The 26,578-nt window shown below is 37.4% G+C and overlaps 1 protein-coding gene across 9 annotated transcripts in view; it reads left to right on the top strand.

Annotated features, from left to right (window-relative positions):
• The window catches only part of diaph2 (diaphanous-related formin 2), a 450,956-nt gene that overhangs the window by 331,399 nt on the left and 92,979 nt on the right, over positions 1-26,578 (top strand). For all 9 annotated transcript variants that reach the window (XM_008420583.2, XM_008420582.2, XM_017307147.1 and 6 more), the window contains one exon: positions 24,050-24,214. In XM_008420583.2, the coding sequence (XP_008418805.1) occupies positions 24,050-24,214 (165 nt within the window). The remainder of the gene's footprint in view (positions 1-24,049; positions 24,215-26,578) is intronic.

Raw genomic sequence — 26,578 nt, 5'->3', positions numbered from 1 at the left:
AGCCAGGTGTTGCCTTGTATTTGCCCCTTGAAGATTGTTCTTGGTTTTTGCAAACATTTCAGATCATTAAACCAGTTTTAAACCACTCGTAAAGATTTGATTGATTTCTGCAGCAACATCCAGGCTTGATTGATGCCAAATTGATCAAATTAAGAAAGCACTTACATTGAAACTAAAAGCTAAGATCAGAAAAATACAGAAAGAAAACATGAAAACATCAAACACGGTGGTGAAAGTGTGCTAATTTGAAGCTTCAGGTTCAGATGCTGTGGTGTGACTTTAAGCAGGTTATTTATGATAGAAAGCCATGCAGTGTGGCTTAATTAAAACAACTCTTCAAAAATAATGGAATGAAAATTCCTTCATGCAGGTGTAAAAGTCTCCTTTACTGTTAAAACTCCTTAAGATGCAGCAGAATGGCCGTGTGCCATTTTTCCATTGTATTTTCTGTGGGAGGGGTTAAGGGGTTTAATGTAATGTAAACAAAAAGGTATTAGATTTTGGCCTTTTACCTTTTCACAAAGCTGGTTGCTTGATTTTTGATAAAATAGTTTGCCTTAATAATTGGTCATTATTTAAAGAAAGCATTTTCATTTACAACATTTCTGATTGATAAATTCAAGCTACTTTTCAGGCAAACCTGTTCAGCTGTGTGTTGTGTGTCTGGTCCTCTGAGTCTCGAGTTCAGCTTTGCCCTTCAGGTCATAGGGTCAAAACCTGACAGGAAGAACATAAAAGCAAAGATCCTTCCTACCTTTTACCAATGGTGAACTGGCTATGGTAGTATAATGATGGGGGAATATTATCTTGTTACACTTTTGGCCCTGTAGTCTCACCTGAGCTCCATTTGAACTCCACGGTCCACCTAAGAGTTGCTGCTTACCGCAGCCATTTTTTTTATGACCAAAGTATCCATCTTTTCATGAAGACCTTAAACAGGAGCTCAAATCATCTCAAAGTGATTTATTAAATGTGAAACTGAGTTGACTGTACCTGTCACTAAGCATCTTTGGGATGTGGTGGAACTGGATATTTACTTTATTGACCTGTTGCCAATATATCTATGTGTTGCTAACATGTTGAAAAGGACAAAAATCTCTGTTAAAGCTACGTATACTGAGTCCAACACAATGCTATTGAGTTCTCCGTGATAACGATTTTCTCCTGTTGTGCTCAGTGACTTTTTAGCCTTTAGTGAATCTCATGCAGCCGATGCAGCATCTGTTTTGCATCCAGGCTGCATATCCATGGACATCGTTAGAGAACGTGCTGATAAGACTGTAACTAGTAAGGTAATGGTTCATGAGAAAGTCAGTAGGACTTATCCACTAATAGATCTCTGGAGAGAAATCCTAATCCGCTAACAATATCTTCTTATCATATTACAAGTGAACTATGTTCAGAATGGGCTTTTCTATCCACAAATGAATACTAAGCCTTATGCTTACCTTTAAGCTTATTAGATTTGATCTGAAACAGTGCAGTATCAAGTATTTGCCCCGATGCAAGACTGATCAGAGATAATAATCCTTTCTGAGATTAGTTTTAATTTAACGGTCTACTGATTGCCACGACTTAATGTAAGAAATTTCATTATTTCTTTTTTTTAAGATGGATAATTACATATCTGGAATTAAGTTAATTTCAATCAGGCTAGTAGATTTCTTACAATACGGCAAGACAGTAAATACACTGTAATCTGTTCACTGAATGGCGCTTTTGTCATTCAGAATGATCACAAGTGAGCTTGTAAGTAGCGAATGAAAGTCTGACATCTTTTCAAGGTGCAGATCAGAGATTAGTACTAATGCTCATCTCTATCGTTGTCTGCTTTCACAGAGATTAGATGATTTGCAAAAGATGAGTCCTCTCCACTAGCTCCCCCCACCCTCCTCATCAGTTAGTCGCCCTCACTCATCCATCACTTTCTTGTGCTCACTCCTTCATGTTATCCATCTCTTTTCTTCTCTTTATCCCCTCCACTAGGGATGAGTAAGCTCTAAAAAGGGTTCCTAAACTCTTCCAGGATTCCAAGGGATAGGAATGAATAGATATTTTGGAAAAATCCCCCTGCGGGTTTTTGTTGCCCCCACACACATGGTTTTGGGAGCCTATTATTTTCCGTAACATTAGTCAAAGTGAAATTCCTCCAATGAGTTTTAACCGAGTTTTAATGCTATTATTCGTCATACTTATTGACAGTGAAGGAAATAAATGGCGGCCATTTATTTAAAGTTTTCCACCCCTAACCCTAAAGAATTAAATGAATAACTTTAATCTTTTGAGAGATGTGGATTATTGACCAGAGCCTTGCCTTCCTTTATAAAACTTTACATTATGCAATATAAAATGTCCCTGTAGTATCAATCAATTTTACATCCTCTCCTGAAATTATTATATATCCAGACAAAGATTAAGAAATGAGAAACTCTTCCTCTATTGCTTGAATGTTTCTCAGGACTTCTTCTTTTGTTTTTATGATGTCTGCTTTTTAATCAAAACTCCTGTTTATCTAATTGGTGTGCAAGAATGACGCACTGTGTGTTCTTTTGTTGCACTCATCATTCTTTCGGGTTCATTTAATTTAGAGTGGATGTGCTTCTCAACAGCCATACCCTTCCATAAAGTCACTATGAGAGATGTGATGTCATGGTCAATTAGTTGCTTAATGGGGTACTTCTCAGGAATTGAAGTATTTTTTTTTTTTTGAAGAATCTTCCCTTGAAGCTTTTTACGAGATGTTACTTGGTGTTACAGTTGAACAGTGGTAAAAACACAATTAAAATGTTCTGACCTTTTAGCTTCTAGATTTGATCAGTGTTTTATCAGAGAGTTTTCAAGTTATTTTACTTTACAAGAAAAACAAGTGATTCAAATCAGCCTTGTCCATTGTGAAACAGCAATTGCTCCCAAACCAGCCCCGTTCGATACTTTTAATTCTGCCTTTTTTTTCTTTCTTTTGAGTAATTCAGGGCTGGATTTGCTGGACTATTCAATTACAGCAAGTTGTCCATGTCCCAAAGTAGCAAAGCATGAAATTTGTTTGTCTCATGAGTCCAAAGACTTTTTCCTCAAAGATCTTATGAATCATCAAAATGTTTTTTGGGGGGTTTTTTATTATTATTTTATTTTGGCGAACATGAAACAGACCTTGGTGCTCTTTTTGTGAAACAGTGGTTTTCATTTTGGAAGTTTTTCTTGGGGGCCGTTTTTTGCCAACTCTCCGTCTCATTGTTGAATCATGAACACTGACCTGTTGTGAGGCCTGCAGCACTGCAGATGTTCTGGGTTGTTTTGTGACTTCCTGGATGAGTTGTGGATTCAATCCTGCAGTGATTTTAGAGGGTCAACCAGTTTTCTGGAGGTTCAACATTGTTCTTTGTGTCCATGTGGTCATAACTGCTCTCACTGTTGTTTGTTGGAGTCTTTGTACCCTTTTCCAGTATGATAGATGTACGATAGACTTTGTTTCTGGTCTGCCATGATGTGATGCATTTTGGGATATTGTAGCCTACTCTGTGTTGTCAGACAGATTCTGTTTCAAGGATGTCTTGTTTCTGCATGTCGGGTTCTGGGTCAAGGAAATTAACTTAGCACTCAGTAATTGTGTTTCCCTTAAATTAAATTATTCAATCAAATGGTGATTTTTTATTTTTTTTCCAGAAATTTTTAAATTAATTAGTTGGTTATTATAGTCAGACATAAATCAGAACTTGTATTCTGGTTTATGTTTGAAGTCAAGAGTTTACTCCATCTTTATCTTTAGTAATTATAATATAGTACCACATAAAACTTATTTTCTGACTTTCAGAGGTTAATGTTTCTCTGTCCTTTTTATGTGAAAAAACATAACGTTTTATTTTTATTAATTCATCATGATTAACACAAGTATTCACACTAAACAGTGTCAAGGTGATCTAGTTGCTGCATTTTCTGTCTGCGCTTTAAAACATGAAGATGTCAAATGGAGACGTCCGTAGCAGAAAATACTTAATCTAAAATGACTCTAATTGATATTGGTTGACAAAAATATCTTGATCCTTTCTTTCAAATCAAATTATTGTGAAAAAATATTGACGTGATGTTCCTGTGAGTTTTCCCAGCTGCACTGGATTGCAGTTTCTAAACAGGTGCACTTCTCCTACCCCCGTCTGTTTATGAAGCACTGAAGCCTCGCCGATCCCTCTCACTTGCAGCAGTCTCTAATTTCGGGCACAGAATCCGACTCTGCTTTGAAATGCAGCTTTTGGAGTTTTGCCAGCTTCATCTTGCGCTGCTTAATTCTCTGTTTCACCTTCTCAGATAATGACAGGATTTCGTATTGACTGCCGAAACTGCTCTTACCTCAGCTCTTGTTTCATTACATGGCGTCGGCGTGTGTTCAATAGGGCGCTACACAAGTTTGATTCACGATTGTTCCACACTGCTTGTTATTATTGCAGCATCAAAGCCAGACTTGGTAAACACATTTGCATTTTAATGACTGATATAGATTGTTCTCCAGCTCAATACCGCCAGCTACCCGCAGCCCGCCCCGAGCCACTTTGATTAGAGGTGGGCTGCTTCCAGTCTAGTTTAAACCTCCTACAACGTGACACAACCTCATAGAAACTACAGTAGGTGACAATTAGAATGCAGATGTGGTACCCAGAATCATAGAGGGCTGATTTATTTTGAAGTGCCAGTATCATGGCCTATCAGCTCTGCTGACAGTCCTAATACCCTAATTAGCTTAATAACTGGGTTAATTTATTCGCATTTTGCAACGGTGGGGTAATGTTAATGCAGAGACACCGAGCAGTTGAAAATATCTCAGAACCCAAATGGATGTCATCAGAACAGCAGTCTGCCGATGACAAGTGATAGTTTGAGGAGGCAGATCATTTCAGTGTCCCCAACTCATGTTTTCTTCCCTGCCACCTGCAGAGGATGATGCTTCTCATTAAGGAGAGTTTGCCTCTGTGGGCATGTAATCTGATGCAAATTAGAGCAACAGACTGCCAAATGACTGCAGTGGCTCTGCCATGGAGCTGCTGAAGCAGGTAACTCGGCCAACCTACTGTACCTACTGTAGAGCACCACTGTTTGTGGGGTTTTATTTTTTCTCCAGAACGTATGTTTCTTTTGTTTGTTTGTTTTGAGGAAGCACTGATCACATGGATCTTAAATGAGGAAAAGAAACGCATAAAGCACCAACCAATACTTGTTGGGTTTTTTAGCAAGAATTTGGAGTTTCAGAGATGAAAACATGCATAAAAGCACCATGGCTGGAAAGTGTGTGTTGATTTTTGCGTAGAACTGCTGTACTGTTACCATTTAACTTTAGATGCCATCCTTTTTTAACTAAACAAAAAAGCTAGATTTGTTGTTTTATCACATAGGAATCAGTGTTTAATATAATCATTTTAATGTGTTTTCTAACCAACTATATACATACTTTTTGCACATTTGAACCAAAGGATATTACCAATTTAAAAAGGCTTTCCATTTTTTTTTATCACTTGTTCCTTCTATGTTTATTTCCAATTTACACAAATTGTGTGTATTATCAACAGGTTTACTTTAGAACACAGGTTGAAACAAATGAGGGCTGTAATTTCTTTCGTCAACTGGCAAGATAATAAGTTGTCTTTTCTGTGAGGATCCTTAACGTTTTTGTCTTTCCTGCAGAGTAAAGCAACAGCAAAAATGTTTACCTTTAAAGCTGCGAATTGGAAGCATATAGCTATCGGCTCTGGAGTGGTAACGCTGTATTTGTTCGCTACGGCACTTTTTCTGATTTAAAATATTAGTTTAGTAGTTTAGAAAACCATTAAAACTTTGTGTACCTTGTAATTGGGGCATTGACTAGATATTTATTAATTTATCTGCTAGTTGAAAGATGTTTGCAGTTGTTTTAGTTCAATCAGGCTTCAAAATCTGAAGATTTTTGAAGTTGCCTAGCGCAAATTGGGGGAAAAAAAAACAAAATAAATGTAAAATGGTTTGTCTTATGAAGTTTCTAGCAAAAAATATGTATGACATACTCATGACTGTCAACATGTTAACAGCTCAATTTGTTTTTTTAAAAAAATTGGTTCATTAGTGGTTTGACCAGTCAGTTTTTTTTTAGATTTTCACATAAAATGATCACATATAGTCCAAAATCCTAAAGACAGCAAAACATCTGACACTGTGAGTCAGCTCTCCAAAGTCTTTGTTGATGAAAAAAAAGCAACATAAAATCTCTCTAATGTCACACTTCTAGTTCAGTCACCCTGCGCATTAAGCCATATTGAAATCGAGATATGAATTTGCCCTCTTATCTTTCAAAGTGTTGAAGTTATTCAGCAGCAGGGATTCACCTGTCAAAATGTTGCCACGGACAAGAGATTGTCAAGGCTCCTTCCAAGAGATGCGGGGCAAAAAAACACCGTCTTTGTTTATATTTTCTTGCTTTTTCTCACCTTGTAGCGTTTCTTCAAGGTCGGTAATTTCTGTATCTTGGAAGAAATGATGTGAGCAAATATCTCCTTTAACCATCCATTCACCTCTGAGATCCCGCTGAACGCGCGCCGAAACACGAAAACCGTTTTCCGACAGCAAATTATGTCGGTACCGATGAGTTCTCACAAACACAGCCGTGTTTCTGTACGGTTAAAATAAAATGGATTTTGTCTGAAGATGGGGAAGTTTAAAATGCAGGTGTTCCCGTTTCAAATGCAGAATTTTTTTTTCCATTGCTTTTTCTTTGTGAATAATATTGGCGGAGTTGTTGTCACTTCACAATAGTTGACAGACTAGAGGATGAGAGAAGGGCAGCAGGGGAGTCGCTAATTTATCTGTTTGTCTGTGTTTTCCTCCCCGACACAAGAAGGGGAAGGAGGCTGTAACAGGGACCAGCTCCACAGGGGAGAGTTGTGTTTAGTGGTGGCATTGATTTTATAAAAGGTTGCACAGTGGGGGGGCTTGGTAGCCCTGTCAGATTTAAGTTTCACCAAAGCGCATCACACCGTCAAACTAATTGCACCTTTTTGTAATCCCAAATCCCTGGGGGAAAAAAAAGACAATATGCAGGGATATGCTGTTGCATCTTCACTTTTAACTGCATCTCTTTTTTTTTTTTTTTTCCTCACAAGAAAATGAGATTTCACTGGGAAAAACTGTTTTTCCTTGTTCATTAAATATTTTCCTGATCACGTTTTAACTTTTCAAGACTTGAATGGCAGGAGGGCAGCAATCGTGTTTCGCTCAGATATGCGTCTCTTTCTAACATCCTTGAGAACATTTGGATAAATTAAAGCACGCCGCAAAGGTTCAAGTGAAGAAAGCGGCATGCTAAATTTATGTACCTTGGAGGAAGATCTCTGTGCTGTGACAGTTTTTACAAATGGAACCCATATGTAATTTTTTTTTTTTTTTTTTTTTTTTGTAAAACTGGAAGACTGAAGAAGTGAAATGTTCTGCTTTGAGGGATTACGGAAGGAAAGAAGAAGAAAGACGTAGCAGGGAGATGAACTGGTGATGGAGTTAATTTAATTCTCACATCGCAGGAAAAAGTGTGTCACCAGCAGTCTGCTTTCTGAATCCATCTTCTCCGTGGTTCAGGTGTGAATGTCTATGCATCCTTAACCACAGTTGCCAAGATTTACAGTCTCGATCTTTGTGGTGTTAATTCCAGGCAACGTCTGAATTTTACCATCATTTGTTCAAGGGACATATTCATATTAATGAATGTTTGTTTGTAAAAACATGTGTGAGAAACACATGGAAGACAGCTGGTGCAAGCATCCATTATTCCCGACAGAAATGCATTTTCGGTGTCTGTGTTCTGTCACTCATTAGGCACTAATCATTGGCAAATCCACTTGCCTTCTAGCGAGCACGTCGCACTGTATTCCCTGTCAATTATATTTCTCTCTTTCTGCATTATGTTCCGGTTTCTCTTTCTCTCCCTCTTTTCTTTTTTTGAATGGCGACTTCCTCAAAGCTCCTCTGTCCACCCGCTGAGCCACATGACACACAAAAAAAAAACCTCTCGGGAAGATCATTTTATCTTACTCTTGATTGCCAGATAATTATCAGTTAATTATTTAGAGCCTTAAATTAATTTGCTAAAAATAGTCTCTGTGCCTCTGTGCTGCCAGTGGAGACGGCTCCATTATTCCTTTCTCCCCCAGTCTGCATCTCTCCCTTCTTCACTCCGAGACTTTGACAGCTACTCATGCAACTCGTGTCAGACTGTAATCTAATAAAGAACAGGGTTGTTCAATTGTATTTAAATGGGAAGCGGTTTTTTGAGAGGCCATGCTCAGATTGTGTGACATTGTCATTGTTATCTCCACCATGGCTTCACCTGGGAATTGGATGCAGTTGCACCCCGTCAGTGAGGGACAGCGATGATGTACTGAATTGCATTTTAGCTTCCAACAACAACCTCAGGTTCTCCATCCACAGATTTTTCAGTGGACGATTTGTGGCTCACTATTCATGGATTTTTCTGTGACTCCAAATTATTCGCAGAAAATTTGCAAATTCACTTTTTTTTTTCCTTAGAGCATATCGAAAATATTCTAATAAAAATGCAGCTTGGGAAGCTGAGAGCAGTCTCTAGACCGTTTCCACAGTGCTGCATATTAAAGCACATTAAGGTATATTAAAATAGGCATTTATGAGCGTTTTTAGAGGGGGTCTCATGTACCTGCTGATTTCAGCTATTCGCAGGTGGTTGTGGTCCCTAACCCCCACAAATACCAAGGGTCCACTCTTCTTTTTATTACTTATATTCATTGGTTTTGGTTCTGATCCATTTTTAGGCCCGTTGGCGCTTATTAAATAGTGGATTCTGACCCTCTCAGCAACTTCCTGCTGGGTTCTATTAAAGCAGCTTCTTGATTGTACAGGTCTGGCAGTAATCAGCCTGGGTCTGACTACAGAAACTTAACTCATTTGTTCCAAAAAGGTTGTAAATGTCAGTTAGTTCATAATTCAGCAAGAGGGCAATTATACCTTTCACACGAAGCTGCGTTGTAAACTTTTCCCTCCTTAATATATGAAATCATATATTAAAAACCTTTATTTATTTGCATATTTGTCTGGTATTGAGAAACGTGGCACAAAGATTCCTGGTCAACCCTGCTAGGCCACTACTGTTTATAACACACCAAATTTAACATCCTAATACGTTGTCAGTAGACGTATAATGATGCGTCATTGTCATGAGAATAGGTTTCATAAAACAGGAGGTAAGTGATGTTTTTGAAAAAAAAAAAAAAAAAAAAAACACCTTTACATGACAGTTATCAGTATAAATATTTCATTGTTAAACAGTTTTTAATTTAGCCTACTGTAGTATAGAATTACCAGTTTCAGGTTTTATCATTATGTGTTTCTGAACTAGAAATGATCAAATTCAGCCTAGTCCTTAAAAAAAACAAAGAGGACACTCCAAATCAAATCCCATTTTTAGTGTTTAGTTCACTCTGTTAATGCAAGATGGCTGTCCAAACTCTACTTCCTTTTGTACTTCAAAATAAGAGTCCTGAACATTCAGGGTGTAAAGCCTAGATCTCTCAGAGCTCATAACACTAATAATACGTATACTGACCCCATTAAATTCTGATAGAGGGCATATTAAAATATCAAAAGAAATTAATGGTCAATTTGTGTTAATATCTTGGTGTCAGTAATGGAAATAAATTTTCCAGACATTTTTGTAGCCCAGAATCTAACTGCTTAATAACAGTCATTGTCGCTTGTCGATCCTCCTTTTAGCCACACTTGTTTCCATATTTCAGTTAGAGCACATTACTGACTCGGCACGTTTGTTGTGATATTCTGGAGTGAAAGAAATCTTCTTTTTACCTCCCCCTCCTTTACTCTCAGGACACTTCATTAGGCTGACAGTGTTGTGAACAAAGAAATGTGCTGTAAGTGGTCTTATAATGGGATTCATTGGCTTAAAGAATCGAAATTTACCCCCTCCCCCCCTCTGCAGAGGCACACAAACACACACACACGCACACCCACACACACCCACACACGCACACACACGCGCACACACACACACACACACACACACAGACACAGGGAACTGGGGGCCAAACAGGCTGACCTGCTGAATGGGTTTGTGCTGTGGTAATGATAAGGCTATTGAATGGAGCTGTACTCTGTCACGGTAGCTGCTGGGGCAGTGGTCTGACTGAAGGAATCTGATCAATATTGCCTCTCTCCCTCTTTCTTTCTCCTTTGTTTCTTTTGCAGGCCGTCTTTTATCACTCCTGGTGCAATCAATCTTTTCTCTATTCACAAGCTCGGGGGTGGGGGAACGTTCTTATCCTATAATTAACTAGTTGTACTTGGAGATAAAGTTTAGGTCATTATTATCAGTCGGTGAGAACAAACTGATTCATTTTGCCTTGGTTATAATAAGAGATGTTATGGAACAAATAAATAAATAATTCAATATGGAATTGTATTTTATCTTACCAATTTATGCACAAAGTACTGACACAGGCCTTGGTAGATGCCAAATGCCTCCTCTTTTCACCAACAAGTGACTTGGATTCATCAGTCTTTGTTATGTTTTGTAAATTAATTTTATGCATCTGTAGCATCTGGCCTTTGCTCTCATTCCCACATACAAGCGCTTCATTTTATTGCTGGGTCACAGTATTTAAAATCTAAAAATATAATTTACATTAAATGAAGATATTCAACAATGGTTTGTGTTTTGATCAAAAGGTTGAATCAGACGAGCGAGAAGGCTAGAGTTTTATGTTCTTATCAAAGGCGGCTTTATGTCCAATCCACTTGACTTCATTTTAATGTTGGATACACTGCAATACATTAATTTAAATGTGTTATTTTGTTGCAAACCTTTACTAATGTGATTTGAAAAGCTTATTTATAGGCTTTTGTAGTTTAACCTTTGCTCATGTGCTTTTATAAACGTATAACTTGGTGAAAAGCTTGTCAATACTCAGAATGGCAATTGATGTCAAAGTCTTTTAATGTTGCATTTGAACTATTAATGTTCAGAGTAAAATAATTGAATATGTTAGCTGCGTTTGGCTAAATATTAATGGAGCATTTGTATATGTTTGAGCCTCTAATTATAATGTTTACCATGTATGTAGAAAACAATCCAAAATAAGATCAAAACGTGAAAGCCGCTTTATTTTTAAAACATTCTGAGATTATTTGTTGTTCCTCTTTCCAAACTGTAATTACAGCCATCCAAATGGTAAATAATGAGAGTAAACCTTTAAATAGTGACTAATCCATAGATCATCATGGTTGTGAGATATCCGATTTAGCTGCAGTCAGCTGCTTGCAAAGGTTTGATGAAGGCTTGTTAAACTTAAATTCAGACAGTTTGAACAATGAAGCACAAATATTCCGAAACAAAGCAGAAAAGACAAAAAAACAACAAAGAATGCCGGCCAGTCATTGTGATTCATCTCTGTCACTGCTGCATCCAGCTACACAGGCGCTGGATGTGCCAGAAAAGAAGTAAATACCATATGCAATACTCAAAGAAATATCTATATAATCCCTGAGCAACATGACAGAACAAGTATTTTAAATTGATGGGGCTGCAAAGAACAACCTGGCTTGCCTCCCGACTAGAAACTCTGTTGCTCAATGATATTATGACTTACTGTGAACCATGAGAAGAGGAAGACCCAGGTCAAATTAAATATAACAAGATATGATTTAAAGCCATATTTTAAATGGCTTTAAAATATGGCCATTTTAAAGCCATTTTTTCATAAAAGGAAAGGAAATAAATTCCTTCCCTTTTTTTTCTTTAAAAGGAAAAAAAAATCCTTTTATGTTTTCTTTATTATAGGATTCCACTCATTCTCCCACCGTATTTAACAAGGCAGATAGAGGTATTTATTGGAAAACATAAAAACTACTTATGGATGTTTTTTATACACATTAAAACTGACATATGTGCATGCTGCTTCAAACAAGCATTTTGAAAATCTGTAAAAAAAAAAAAAAAAAAAAAAAACTGTCTACAAGCTGTCCATAAAACACCATCTCTCTGAAGTCATTGTAATGTTAGGTAGGAATTGATGTTTACCGATCACATCAAGGGGAACAAGAGACTTGACCTTTTAAAATTTGACAAGTGTGAATGTTGTAAACACAGAGGATTTGCCCCGTCCTGAAGCTGCTGTGCGGAAATTATAAAACAGGCACATGCTTATTGTTGTGGCATTAGATCACTTTGTTCCAAGCTCAAGAAAAGGAGGTAATCATAAATGGTTATCAAGGAAAACGTGTGTGCGTGTGTGTGTGTGTGTGCGCGCTTGCTTCACAATATCATTTCAGAACTGACAGAAAATAATTTTCCTGACTGCCTATTTTAAACAGCCTATCCATGATTCAACAGGTCATCCCCGCGGTCCTAATCCTCTCATTCCTAATTTATATACTGTCTTTTCCTTTATGAGATGTAGTCATTACATCCACCAGTTTCCCCCTCACTGAGTTGTTAAAACACCAGCTGGGTGCTTTAGTGAAGAGCTTTGAATGCCTAAGCAGAAGCAACCTTCCTCTCTGCACGTATAAATATTTCAGGGACAGATGGGCAGAATAAATTGACAGTAAAATTGACATTAAATCTCCCTTCTAATTTCCAGAGAAAGAAGAGGTAGAGGCTGTAGGTGAGAAGATGATGAGGACTTACGAGGGGATAAAAATCTAAGCTCCTCTGTCAAAGCAGGAAATATAACTTGCTGAGCCTGTCAGGTGTGGAAAATATGTTCTTAATTTTATTTGCACACAGCTCTGCAGGTTCTTCTGCTGTGTTTTCTAAAGTTTAGACTCCCAAACAACATTGAACAACATCAGTAAGGCGTACTGTCACCACGACTGTAACACTGTGCATATAGCTAACCTGAAGTGCCATATGGTTTGTTGCGCAGAGCCATCTGGGAAGTCGTTTGAGGAAAGCGGTAAAGGACAGGTACTTTCAAAGAGTGCTTGGCAGGTTATCGGATAAACCACCTGTCTATAACTTTCTCCCATGACTGAATTTTAACAATGAGCCACACATCAACGGAGGATGACAACTTGATCCAGATTGGATGCATTTTGGCTTCAAAGTTTTTTTTAACCTGAGGATATTTTCAAAATTATGAAGGTTAACTGTTAGAACCAAATTGTTTTTACAGTGGGGAAAAAATTGTTTTTTTGTAAGTCCAGGTTTTGCGACTTACAAAAATTGGGGAGTTCTGTAATTTTCACCATATGTACACCTCAAATGGGAAATAACATTGCGTTATTTTAAATAGTTAATTAGAAAGAAATAAGTATTTGATGCAACAGAAAAATAGAACTTCATATTTGGTACATAAATCTTTGTTTTCATTTCCAGAGGCCAGATGTTTCCTGCAGTCGTTGATCAGGTTTTCACATGATGCAGCAGTGGACGTGAACATCTATTGGATCACTATTTATTGTGATAAAATCTAAATTATTTATCATGTCAAAAGCATAAAATATGATTTTCTGGATTTTTCTTAGTTTCTGTCTATCATTGTATTGTTGTGACCGGAATGATATTTTCATACGTCTCAATTCAGCTTAATCTGGGTAAAACTCAACAAATTGGCAGTTTATCAAATACTTATTTCCCCCAATGTATATATTATAAATAATTATTTATATACAGCCTCTCTAATGCTAATTTACATTGACATTGCATTGAAGCAATGGCCAGCGGTGTATTTCCTTCACTAAACTGCACTTCAATATCGAAAGTAGTTGTCTAATGAAGTTCTCATTCCTACTGCAGGATTATACAAGAATACTAAGCATTTGAAATGCTTAAATTATGATTTTAAAAAAATCCTTCTGATCTGTTTTTTCTGTGACACCAGGCAACATGAATATCTTGCAACGATCCGCAGAAACATTCTGCATTAGGAAATTAATGAGTAAAACTGTTTGATTTAGATTCTACATGAAATTGCGGGCATAGCTTGCATTATGTAAAAAAAAAAAAAAAAAAAAAAAGGACTTCTGAAGTTTTTGTTAAATTTCTGCCTAAATCATTGTTACTCCAAGGCTGCAGAGTTTTCTATTGTAATGTCCACTATCGTTTCTGCCTTAAGGGACAATCTTCCTCGGTTTTTCAGTGCATCAAGCTCTGGCTCAAAGTGCAATACTTTGTAAAATATTGGATGCATTGTAGTGGTATTGAGTTCATACGCCGAGTTTTCCCACGGATTGAATTGTTGTGATTGTTCTGCTCCTGTGACATTATACCGACTACCAACAGCAGGTGAGAAAGGGGAAAATTTTCAGTTGTAGGAGAAAATGTCTTCCATTTCCTTGCCAGAAATTTAGCCTCAGGCTAGTTCTCTAATTTTCTGTGTAAATGTTGGTTTAGCACATATTAAATTGCAGGATGATTGCTTTGTTTTTTATGACTCTTGAATTAATTTAAAGCTGAAGTTATTTGTTTTCTTACAAAACAAGCTTAGAAACATTGACAGTATTGTTTACCATGATTCAGATCAATGAATTTATATTAATAATTTCCGTCACTTTAATCCATTATGTGTGGTCATTTCTCAGTATGTTCGCTTTCCTACGCTCACTTTTAACTTTCCTTCGCTAGAACACCGAAAACACCAGAAAAACACCAAAACAAGAGTTTGGTATCTATTTCAAGCTCCCTTGTGTTTATTTTCAGAAGACAAGTAATGAACTTCAGTAAAATGATGTGTTCCATCAGACATACAGTACTAAGTCTCTGTCATGACTCTGTACTCCATTCCTTCATCCTCTTCTCAGTCAACATGATGGCTTGTGTCCAGTCAGTGGGCAGTCTTGGTGTAATTTGGCCCAGAGGGGCTGCTGGCAGTAGGTGGGGGGATAAAGGGAGCAGGGATAGTGGGGTTTGGAGAAAAGCAGGCTTAGTGTGGGGCCTCGGATGGAGTGGCCAATGAGCACATAGGAAAAGCATTAAATAAACATTAATGGAACTAGGTTACAGGAGACTTATTAGCAAGGCTTTTTGGGCCCCCACTGTAGGGTTTTATGTCGCACTTTAATAACTCTCTCATGCACACAGGTAAACAAACCAGGTAATTTATTGCCATCCTCATAGGTGGCCAATGTGAACACAGTTTTTACTTTGCTGTGGTCCATAAATTGATTCTTCTCTGTGTTTTATCATGTGAATGAATAGCGCGTGGCACCAAAAAGGAGACTACAAATCTGATTTGGATCCAGTTTTGATGTCAGTTTGTGATGTTAAAAATGAGTGTGCCTAATCGCAGCTTAGTAATTTCAACATACCCTTTTCTGGCATGTCAAAAAGATAAATAGTGACTGATTAAAATGCAGTAATGAGGACTCTGGGGGAGGACAAAAACCTAAATCTGGATTTTACAAGGACAGAAAGTAACTGCAGTAGAAAGAAAGGCAGAGCCGAGCCCTGAATCTGAAAAAAGATTTTATCATCTGACTATTTCTAATTCAGATTGCTGAACGCTCTTATTAATGCATTTCTTTGGAATTTAATCAGACAGATCAACATAAAGTAGAACATAAATGTGAAGTGAAATTTTTTTTCAAGGATTTTTAAATTTTTAAAATAATAATAAAAATAACTTTTCATAATTGTTTTTGTTTAATTTCTGAAGAGGATCTTATGACCCCAACCTTGTTGACTTATTGCAACAATTGGGGTCACATCCCTCTTTGAGAACTGCTGCCTTACTTCAAACTATAATTCTTGCCACTTCTCTTTTGGCAATGGTTTTATTTTGTCACTCTTTGTAAAGATCAAATTTGTGGTTGGCAAAAACTATAACAAAGTCACTTGGGCTGTGGATCTCTGCAGCTCCTCCAGAGTCACCTCCTCTTTGACTTCTATAGGTAATTTGATTGAGCTAGATTTTAATTAGCAATCAGAGTAAAGAGGATTTGAATGCAAAATGCATGTCACACTTTATATCATTTTAATTTTTGAACCATCCATCATTTTCCGCTTCACAGCTAAGCGCTACTTTCCGTGTGTTACATACAATAGAAAATGTAAATGTTTTTAAAGCAAAGTCACAGCTTTAAATCTTCGTCAGTGTTTACTACGTGGAGCCCCTTCCGCCTCAGGGCTGTTGTCCTTATCTGCCTTGGTAGGGTTTAATGCAGGGCAAGCTGTCCTCCTGTGAGGACAGCCTGAAGAGAAGAGCGAAGACTGACAAACAGAGATGGGGGGGCAACCAAAGACTGCCTGATGCCTTACCTCGTGACCCGGCGTAGCCCACTCCAAGCCCAAATGGTGTGAATGCGAGACCTGGTTCAGACAGAATACTTGTGAAAGTCCACTCTGAGCAGGAAAGAGGGGATTTGTTGTCTGAGAGCGAGAATTGAATGGAGAGAATATCAAGTAAGGGGTGTAGAAAGAGAATTATAATGAGTTTTTTTTTTCCTCTGTCAGAGACAGGGTGTAAAAACAGGCAAGTAAAAGAAACAGAAATAAAACAAAAGATCCTATAGCGAAAAGAAAGAAAAGTGTAATTGACAACCGGACAGTTAAAGAATGGTAGCATGACAGTAAGACCGTACATTTTCAGTATATATATATATAAAAAATGTGTGTGAGTATGTTTGCCTTCTCATTCTGTTTTTGTATGCATGCTGGATGATGGCTCCAGCGTGCAGGTTGTGTTGCTGCAGGATAGTGTGCGTCAGGCTCCATCAATATGACATGTCTTTGATGTGGAAATATGAAGAGCAAAAGCCCAGCCAGCTTCAGTCCAGTCCCCAGCGGGACACATCTACTACACTGCATACGTGGACATTTCAGGGAGTGAGAAGGGAAGGGGAGTAAATCGGGGAAAATAACACATTCAGAGAGCAACAAGCCACGTCAGGCACCGCAAGTAATTAAGTAAAATTTAAGTTTGATAGCACCTTCCCTGAAAAAAAAAAAAAAAACACACAATACAAGATTGCAATCATAAAATCCTGAAGCCTTGTATGTGGCAAAGGCTATTGATCACAGGACCTTCGTGACGATGCAGAGCCCTGTGACTTAGAACCAGGATGTAGGTTTTATGTTCAAGGAGCACGGAAATGTGACTCAGATCATTTTTTTCTTCTTCTCCTTTTTTTTTTTTTTTTGCTGATGTGGATATCTGACTTTTTCATGACAGTCAGACTGACCCATTTCCAATATTTTCACCAAAAAATTTAAAAACAAAAAAATCTGATTTGTGCCACGATCACATGTGGTACTAAATCAGAAATGATTATGATAGTCTTGAATTGTTATTTCAATTCACAGATGGCTGCGTCTATTATTACTACCATAAACAGTGTGGGGTTGTACACCGTTCACAGAAACAACAGGGGCCCTTATGCAGAACCTTGAGGTTCACCGTAGTGGAGTGGAGTATTACTTGTAATTTGAAACAACTACAGAAAAGCGTCCGTTTGATCATTTGTAAGTTCTTGAAGTGATTTTTTTTTACATTTACTTTCCCCCTCCAGAACTAAAGGAGTGATAAACATATTGTAAACATGTAATGGAAACATTATAGTGGTGTGCATATTTTTCCCTTTGATTTCTTGACATGATTATGATGATCATTTTCTGCACCCCCTTTTTCATATGATTTTAAACAATTCTTATGTATTTTTTTCATTCTAACCTAATTTAGCAAAGTTTTTTAAAAAAGGCCGTATATTTCTATGATGTGCTAGCTGCGTTTTAGATTCTAAAAAGTTATTTTTCCACTTACCCATAAAAAAATCACAACTCCAGTACTGCAAAACTCAAGAGTCCTTTTGATGTTGAAAAGATATGTTACTTTGGCAAAGTTTTACTTTCACATCCATCCGCTGGGGCTCTCTAGAAAAGAAGAGGAGATTGAGGGAGGTGTACAAAGGAAGAGATAACAAAGGTCTGACAGGAGCAATGGGGGTAAATCGCGTCCAGGCAGACATGGATACAGAGAGACGGAAGAATAAGTCCATTCGCTGCCCAATGTTCTGACTGTCCCAGTGTGACCTTACAAAAAAAATGCAACAAATCTACACCTCTTCCTCCTCCTCCACATTCACAAAACTCCAAAAAACACTTCTGCAATTATGTGTTTTTGGATCAATGTAATATGTTTTGCTCATGACCTCATTGGTGAGTTTTTAGCTGGGGAAACAGAAAAATCCCAAATACAGCATTGATCATAAACTAGCAAAGCAGGACACGTTGGAAAGCTGCGTGGCCTCCACGCAATAATAGCAGACTGTTCAAAAAGAACAATGTCTTGATAACTGTTTGGCCCTGGTAATCGCAGGCCACATGCTGTCCCACCTGACCATGGATGTTGCCAAGGCGACTGTAAAAGAACACTAATTGCCTATAACTGCACCCAGACTCAGAAGCTGGGACCTTCGTAGGAGTAACACAAGCAAGCAGCGAAGTGTTGTCAAATGATGGCCTTTAATAATCGGTTGACAGCAACAGCATCAATTTAGAATGGATTGCAGTGGGAAACACATAAGAAAGACAAACACATTTAATTAGATGGATTTTGTATTATTAATTTTCATTGTTGCCAGTGATTCCTGAGAATAGGGACAAAATGTGTTTTAATTTTCCCATATTTTTTTTATTATTTCTCAATCTTATGTATGCAAATATGACAAATAATGTTTTGGAAATTTAAAGATGCTAAGGTGCAGGCTCCCAGTTGCAACATTTTTTTTAAAATTACATTTTTAATCGACCTGACCCAGAACTTTGTCATCAACATCTGACAAAAATAAATCTAAAATTATTTTTAAAATACCCTATTAGTGATGTTTTTACTCATTTTACAAGAAACAAAAATAAATATTATTTAAAACAAAAAACAACAAAAAGTCCATCTGACAGTTGACAGTGCATGACAGAGTTGACACAGAACTGAAGGTGATGACAAACTAGTGAGTAAAATGAAAAACTTGATACATGTGAAGTAATGCAATTTATGTAAAATACATTAACATTAATTAATTGCACATTTAAGTGAGATTTGACAACAATTTCACTGAAAKAGTCACAAAAACTGATGGAGTTGACATCTGACGGAGTTGACATCTGACGGAGTTGACGAAATGCCAAACTACCTCAATTTATAGGATGTTATTCTGAAGGAGGCCATATTGTAGCTCATCAGTTCCATGAAATATTTACAGTAAACTAAAATTAAGCTTTTATTTCACAAAATTAAATCAAAGTTTTGTCAGTTATGGTGTTGACACATCATGGTTGTGACAAGCAACTTAAAAATAAAAAGAAGGGAAAAAAACTAAAGAATAACATAAGCTAACCAGAGCTAACTAGTCCTCTTAGCAAAGGAAGAGGTGATGGGGTCCTCAGAAGTTCTGGTGCCCCCCAATAATGCCTGATTTTTTTTTACATTCTTTTCATTTATGACGATGTTGACAAAAACTAGGGACAAATTTCAATGGAGTTGGAAAATATATAAAAATGATTTTTTATTCAATTTATTGGTACTTTTATAATTATTTATATGACTACTTATACTTCATTGTCATAATATATAATTTTAGCATTTCTTTAATTGTTTTAAACTATTATAATGTATTGAGTTCTGCTCCAGCCACCTACTACAATGTTTAAAATAAAAAAATATTCAGCAAACACCTGGAAAATATACATTGTTATGCTCACATGACCCAGGTTAGTTTTGTCAGATATTTGAAAAAATTATATTTTATATATATTTTATTCACATTTTGTGCTTTATCCATAGGACCTGTTTTGTCCCTATTCTCAAGAATCAGTGTTTGCTCTTTATTTTGCAGTCTTTTATTTTGCATGTGCATCCAGCAATTCTTCTGGCATGAACACTAACACTCCAAATAGACAATTACAGAGACTGATTTTGTACTTCCTGTCATCAGGTGGCGCTGCAGGTATTGCACTTTACCTGCCCCAATTGAAACCTTGTTTTGCCTTATAGATATTTTCCATCTGTATTCCAATTTGTTGGACAATTTAAATGAATATAAATTAAACTCAGTAGTTACACACATAATAGATTGAAATTGTAAGCAGAATCAAAAGCTTCTTATAGCTTTGATATAAATTACATGTTTTTTTTTTCTGTTTTAAGGAAAAACGAGACAAGTGAGAGGAAAAATACTCCACCAGAAAGTAATACTAAAAATACACTTTAAAATCGTATGGATTACATCTCATTCATAAACTTCACTTTTCTCACATTCTCATCTGATATTGAACAGTTGGAGTAATTTTGGTTGATTGGTTAATCCTGTTGGTCCGCCACTCTAATATTGTCTTCTTATTCTGTGGATAACAACTTTCACAGCTAAATCGTTTCCCAGAAGCCTTAGAAATAGCCTGTAACTAGGGTTTCCACCCGACCCGTAAAATACGGAACCGTCCTGTAATTGGCTGTTAAATGTAGCGTCCCATATTGGGACGCGATTTGTTCAGTATTCTACAAATGTGTATATGTAATAATAAAGAAGTGGTACCCGAGTACATATCATAGACATAATAAGAAGAGTAGACCCCGCACTGCCTGCTCCGGCGCAGGAAATACGGCGGCCATCTTGGAGCGGTCGTCCCTCCTACTTTGCTCAATCAAAACAGCAGAAGATGCCTCAGCACTGAGGGATATTGTTGTTCTGATCGATGGACTATTGATGTGAGGGCTCCACAAACAACATTTCATAAGTAAGATGGACATATTATTGTGTATATTGTGATTAGAATATTACTTTACTGTATTTATGTCCACCGGCGAGATAACAGCTAACATTAGCTATAGTGCTTAGTGTAATACGGGGTTCATCCCGCTATGAAGTTGTTCGAAATGTTTAATTAAAAAAAAAAAAAAAAAAGAAGAAGGCTATATATTATGTCTATGGCTGCCCCAGTCACACTTCCGACCGGAACACTATTTGCGTTGCATGGAGCTCTGACTTCCGCCTATGAGTTGTGGTTGACGAAAGCTAAGTGTTAGCGGCATAACGTCCAATTTTCCAGTTCGGCCCGTGTGGATTTTATTGATTGATGATAATTCCCGGGTTTTCATCGTTTTGGGGGGACTAATAAGCTTCCTTAAAATGACTGGCGCGAAGCCTGGAGTATGGCAGCCTTTCACCTCCCAGAGCTGCTGGTTCAGAGCGAACGGCAGGTAGGTCGCTGCAGGAGTATTTATACAGGTGAGCAGATAGACTGAACATGGGGGGCGGCTGAGTAGTTGATGGTTACAGTATAAGTGTAGCTTTACAGATGAGGCGCACAATAAATTTAATATTATCCCGGTCTGAACAAACGGGAGACGGAGCGCATCGTTGCGATACATGGCTGGTAAATAAGTTTCTGAGTGACGAGAAGGTGTTGTAAATATCATAGACATAATAATAAGAGTAGACCCCGCACTGCCTGCTCCGGCGCAGGAAATACGGCGGCCATCTTGGAGCGGTATATCCTCCTACTTTGCTCAATCAAAACGGCAAAAGATGCCTCAGCACTGAGGGATATTGTTCTGATCGATGGACTATTGACGTGAGTTCTCCACAGACAACGTTTCACAAGTAAGATGGACATATTATTGTGTATAGTTTGTGATTAAAATAGTACTTTACTGTATTTATGTCCACCGGCGAGATACCAGCTAATATTAGCTAAAGTGCTTGGTGTAATATGGGGTTTAGCCCCGCTATGAAGGCTAACTGAGATTCCGTAAATCTAAAAAAAATTATTATTCTCTAACATTGACTTAGATTATCTGACACAAGAGCCTACATTAGAAATGAAACACTATAACACATATTATAAAACTTATATTGTGTTATAACATTCACCAGCAAAGTTTACACAGGTGGTAAAGATTATTATATGTAATTCTTTCACTAGTAAGATACATCCCAAATCTTCCGTTTTTGTTTTGAAAGTTTCCTATTGACAAGATGTGAGGAAGAAGAGGGAGATATCTAAAAAGAGAAACAGATTCACTGCAGCACTGATGAATCTCACATCGGATTTTGGACTCAATCTCAGCTGCTGAATCTCTGAAGCTAGAACTCGTCGGCAGAAAAACATATGAAAAACGTATGCATACATACATGCATATAAACATGTATCCAATATATATTATTCAGTATTAATCATTTATTTGTGCCATTATTAATCATTATTTGTGTTTATATAGTTATATAAATATGCATTTGTATTACTAAATAATGTATTAAATAAATTATGAACTGCTGTATGCTTTGTAATATGCTCATCATACACCAATATCAGAATATTCCATTCCTATTCTATTGTTATAGCCACTAAGCATATTTAAATATGCTGAACTATGTATTAAAAACATACTTAAAAAATACAATTGTTTATAAATGTAGCTTTGATAGATGTTTGAATATGGTTTCCAGTAACAAAAAAGCGTGTTATGATCGATTTAATGCGCTGATACGTCATTGTGCCTGCTAAACACATAACGCTGAGTGGAGTGGAGTACCGCTCCAAGATGGCCGCCCTAAATCTCGTCAGCGACAATAGGCGAGAGCGGTCCATGAGGCGTCCATCCTTATATTATGTCTATGGTAAATATCCCGTATTGCTCCCCCGTTCTTACTTTCGTCCCCTAATCTATTTCCTCCCCTCCACCCGCCATCTTACGTTGTTTCGCTCGTATTTGTGAGCCTACCTCTTTATTACAAAATTTAATATAATTTCAGATTTTTGTAGAACTTTTCTTCAGTTTAACTTAGAAAGTGAGCCATTATTGTTACAGGTTAACTTTCTAAACTACAAAAAAGTAATTGTTAGGGATGCTCAAATATGAAAAATTGGACTGATGTTGTTATCTGATAGTAACACTGGTGTTATGCCAGATTTACCAATATTTTATTTTATCTTTTTTTTTATACTATTACTCGATTAATCGTAAGAATAATCGATAGATTACTCGATCACTAAAATATTCGTTTACAGCAGCCCTACTTGTCACTTCTCTTACAGATTAGTTGTAGCTAACTAATTTTTATAAAACACCTGAATAGTGTATTGATCTATGAGTCAACAAAAAAAGAAATAAAAAACATTTCATCATCACACTTTGTTGCCTTTAGCATCGTGTGCCTGCAGACTGTCCACCAGCTGAGCTGCACTGTACCCACACATGAGCCGTGTGCTACTGTACGTGTGCACTCTATGGTTATAAGTGCTCTTAGCTGTTCACCTCACTTAGGTTTGATGATTGTGGAGGCAGGATGAGTTTTGCTCTTGATGCAAGTGGTTGTTTATGAAGTTATGCTGTCTTTTTTTCACGTCCTTGCGTGTGCGTGAGTTTCATATTCATCCTTCACGACAAGTATAGGCAGCACCAATAACAACTATCGGGATAAAATGCGTAAAAAGCTGTAATTTCAAGATGACCACGGTGTGTTAATGAAATTCCTGCTCAAGGTCTCCTTTTTTCCACCTTTGTTGTCCTCTACGTGTGTGTTCACGTAAATCTGCGCCGCATCGCTCTCATCCCGCTCAGGGTGGGAGTCTTGTAGTGCCCCAGTGCAGTCTCCATGAGGTCAATGGCTGCTGTGATAATGCTTAACTGATGCCGGCTGTCAATACTCATTCACCGGGAGAAAAGTCCTCCGCCTGTTCAGTAAATTACACAGTGCGACGTGAGCTGTGAGGTTCAAAACAACCTGACCCCACTGTTGTTGTGCGAAACAATAGAACAATGACTGCAATCAGCTTTTCCGGCAACCATCTGTGTCATGCTGCTGCCTACAAAACACCTTTCCATTACTTCAGGGCTGCCGCTATTAGCTCTCCTTGTCATTGACTCCAAAGTGAGATGAAGACCCTCCTTTATCCATTTTTTTTTCCTTTCTCCTGCTGACCTTGACATAGCTGGGTCTTAAAAATACTGTACGGCAACATATGTGTGACATTTCCCTGCTATTGCTGGTTACTGTAGCGTTTTAATGTCTGTGTCTGAGGCGTCGCATTTTCCGTTTTCCTTCACTCCCTTTTTTTCACGGCTTCTCCAAACATTCTCGGGAGCAGTACGAGAAGCTGTCCACCATGCACAAGAACATGCAGAAGCTGTACGAAAGCATCGGCAGCTACTTCGCATTCGACCCCCACTCGGTCAGCGTGGAGGATTTCTTCGGAGAGCTGGCCAACTTCCGCTTCCTCTTCATGGTGAGTTTAAAACGACGGCACATGTACTCCGTTCCTATAAAGCAGACACACTGCGCCTAACAGCGGCCACCACCCACACATGCCCATGCCTTTGCACTCGCTTGCTTGCACACATTGGGTGTTAGTGAAATGAGAGCCGGTTGCACATGCTCACATTTTCATCAAACTTTGCAGCAGGACCCCACAGATGGTGAAAAATTACAATGTTCTCATTGAAACTGAATGTTAAATTGGGATTACAATTAGAGGAGCATCCCAGTAAATTAGAATAGGATGGAGAACTTAATTTTTTTCTCATTCATTTCAGGATGTGACTCTCATAAACACACTCTGATATATAAATCCCAGACTGAAGGGTGTGAACTGCAGAAATAAAAACTTGAAGTGTCACTGCATGTGTAGAGAATCTTCTTCTGAACTAAACTACTGAAACAAATTAGCATTCATTCTAATGTTAAGGCCTCTTTTTATGGTTTTTATAAAGGAAATGCTGAAAACAAATGACATAGCTAAGACAGATTGAAGATTTCTATTTTTTTTATCAGTAGTGTTCACCTCTCATGTGTAGTAAAGCCTCCCATCTCAAAATCTTCTGACCTGGTGTAATAACAAAGACATTTTCTTACAAATTAAGATCACTTTAAGGCATCGACATTTCATCTTCTTTGTTATTTTTGTCATACTTGACAGACCATAACTTAAGTCTGAAATAGAGCATTGAAGATGATTTTGTTCCACTGCAATTCCAGAAGTCATCAATATTTTTTTTCTTTCACTTGAGAAACAATCATTTCAGCTTGCCAACTTCAAAATACAAGAAGGTTTTCAGTCCAAAACCGTGCCACACTTTGTATTCAGTCTTTATATTTCTAATATGGTTCTTGTAAGTTCTCTGAATGTACTCAGGAAGAATGTAACAAGGCCCACCTGCTGTCATTTCCTTCCATATGCCAGTTTTCCTGTATCAAATACCTTTTTGTTTGCAGATAGTTTTCCAGTGCTATAACAGACTGTGAGGTTTTGAATAGTGTCGCTTTTCTGTTTCTTGTAAAAGCCGACTAACGTTCAGGTGCCGGTGGAAACAAAAGCAACTTCAGTCTTTTGTGTTTTTTTTTTTCTTTTGCATTTTATATACTTTTGAGTCAGTCAAATTGGGTCATTTTTCATTCATCTATTCTTCTGTCTTCTTTCACAGAAGTATTGTAATGTCCCCAACATTTAAAAGATTATTTTATGTGCTGATCTTTTATGTGCTGATCTTTTAAATAGCAAAAAAGTCTTGGACAAATAGCAAGACTTTGAATTTGTTTAAGATTTTATTAATGTTCACAATGGATTCAGAGATGTACCAAAGCTAACCCATTTGATAAGTGTTTGCTGTTGTTGACTCTAGCACTGATTTGTTATATTAAAACCTTTGAGCTAAGGTTAAGTTTAATGATTTTCCTGATATCGGGGGGAAAAAAACCTGCTTTTATGGCTGGGAAAAAGCTTTGTAATTGTTTCAAATTCGCTTAAAATTTGAATAAAAAACACATTTACTCTAGAAGTGAAGCATTCCAGACAGACTCTGATGCTGACCAGAGTGGGATCTCGGGGCCACTTGCGGCCCTATGACTGATTTTCTGCTGCCCTCGACAGTTCTGCAATAAAACAAATCTGGCCTTTCTCTAGCTGATGCAGGTAGATACTTTTTAAAAAATCTTTTACGGCAAGATTTTCGACAGAGTTAAAATAACAAAACGTTAGGTGCACCAGAAAATATTCCTCATTTATTAAACTGCTTTCTGTGTTAATCTCAATTTAAATTGAACCACAAACATCAAACAACTCTGCTGCCCCCATTGAGTCATCCAGCAAGTACTTCAGAAGACAGAATGACCCACATCCCATTGTTGTTCCTGAACTTAGACTAAAAACGATTAAAAACTATCCCACAATAACCCCCCCAAAAATAGAAAATGCTTTGCCTGTTTTAATAACACACTCATAAAAGACCCTTTACATGCTTTTGATCTACAATCTCCTTCTAAAAACATCTGTTTCATTCATCTGAATAAAATCTTACACATTTAGTTTATTTTTGAGCTGATAATAAATAAAAAAACAGACACACGAATATTTATTTAACTCCTTTCAGCACTTTCTCAGTTCAAGTTGATGTTGAAGTTTCTTCGCTGTGGACCGTGATATTTGTGTTCAATCAGCTATGGTGATTCTTGGGTTGTTCCTGAAATGAAACTTGGACAAAACCAGCCGTTTAAACTGGATAATTATCCCAAAGTCGCATGAAAGTTAAGTGTTTATTTGTTCATTTGCTTAAAAGTTAAAACTGGAGGTGTTTTCAGTCAGAATGCAGTCAGT

This window comes from Poecilia reticulata, linkage group LG10 (genome assembly GCF_000633615.1).
Source record: "Poecilia reticulata strain Guanapo linkage group LG10, Guppy_female_1.0+MT, whole genome shotgun sequence".
Classification (NCBI taxonomy): domain Eukaryota; kingdom Metazoa; phylum Chordata; class Actinopteri; order Cyprinodontiformes; family Poeciliidae; genus Poecilia; species Poecilia reticulata.
Note: the sequence above shows the minus strand (reverse complement) of the source record. Positions and strands in the feature narration are given on the sequence as shown.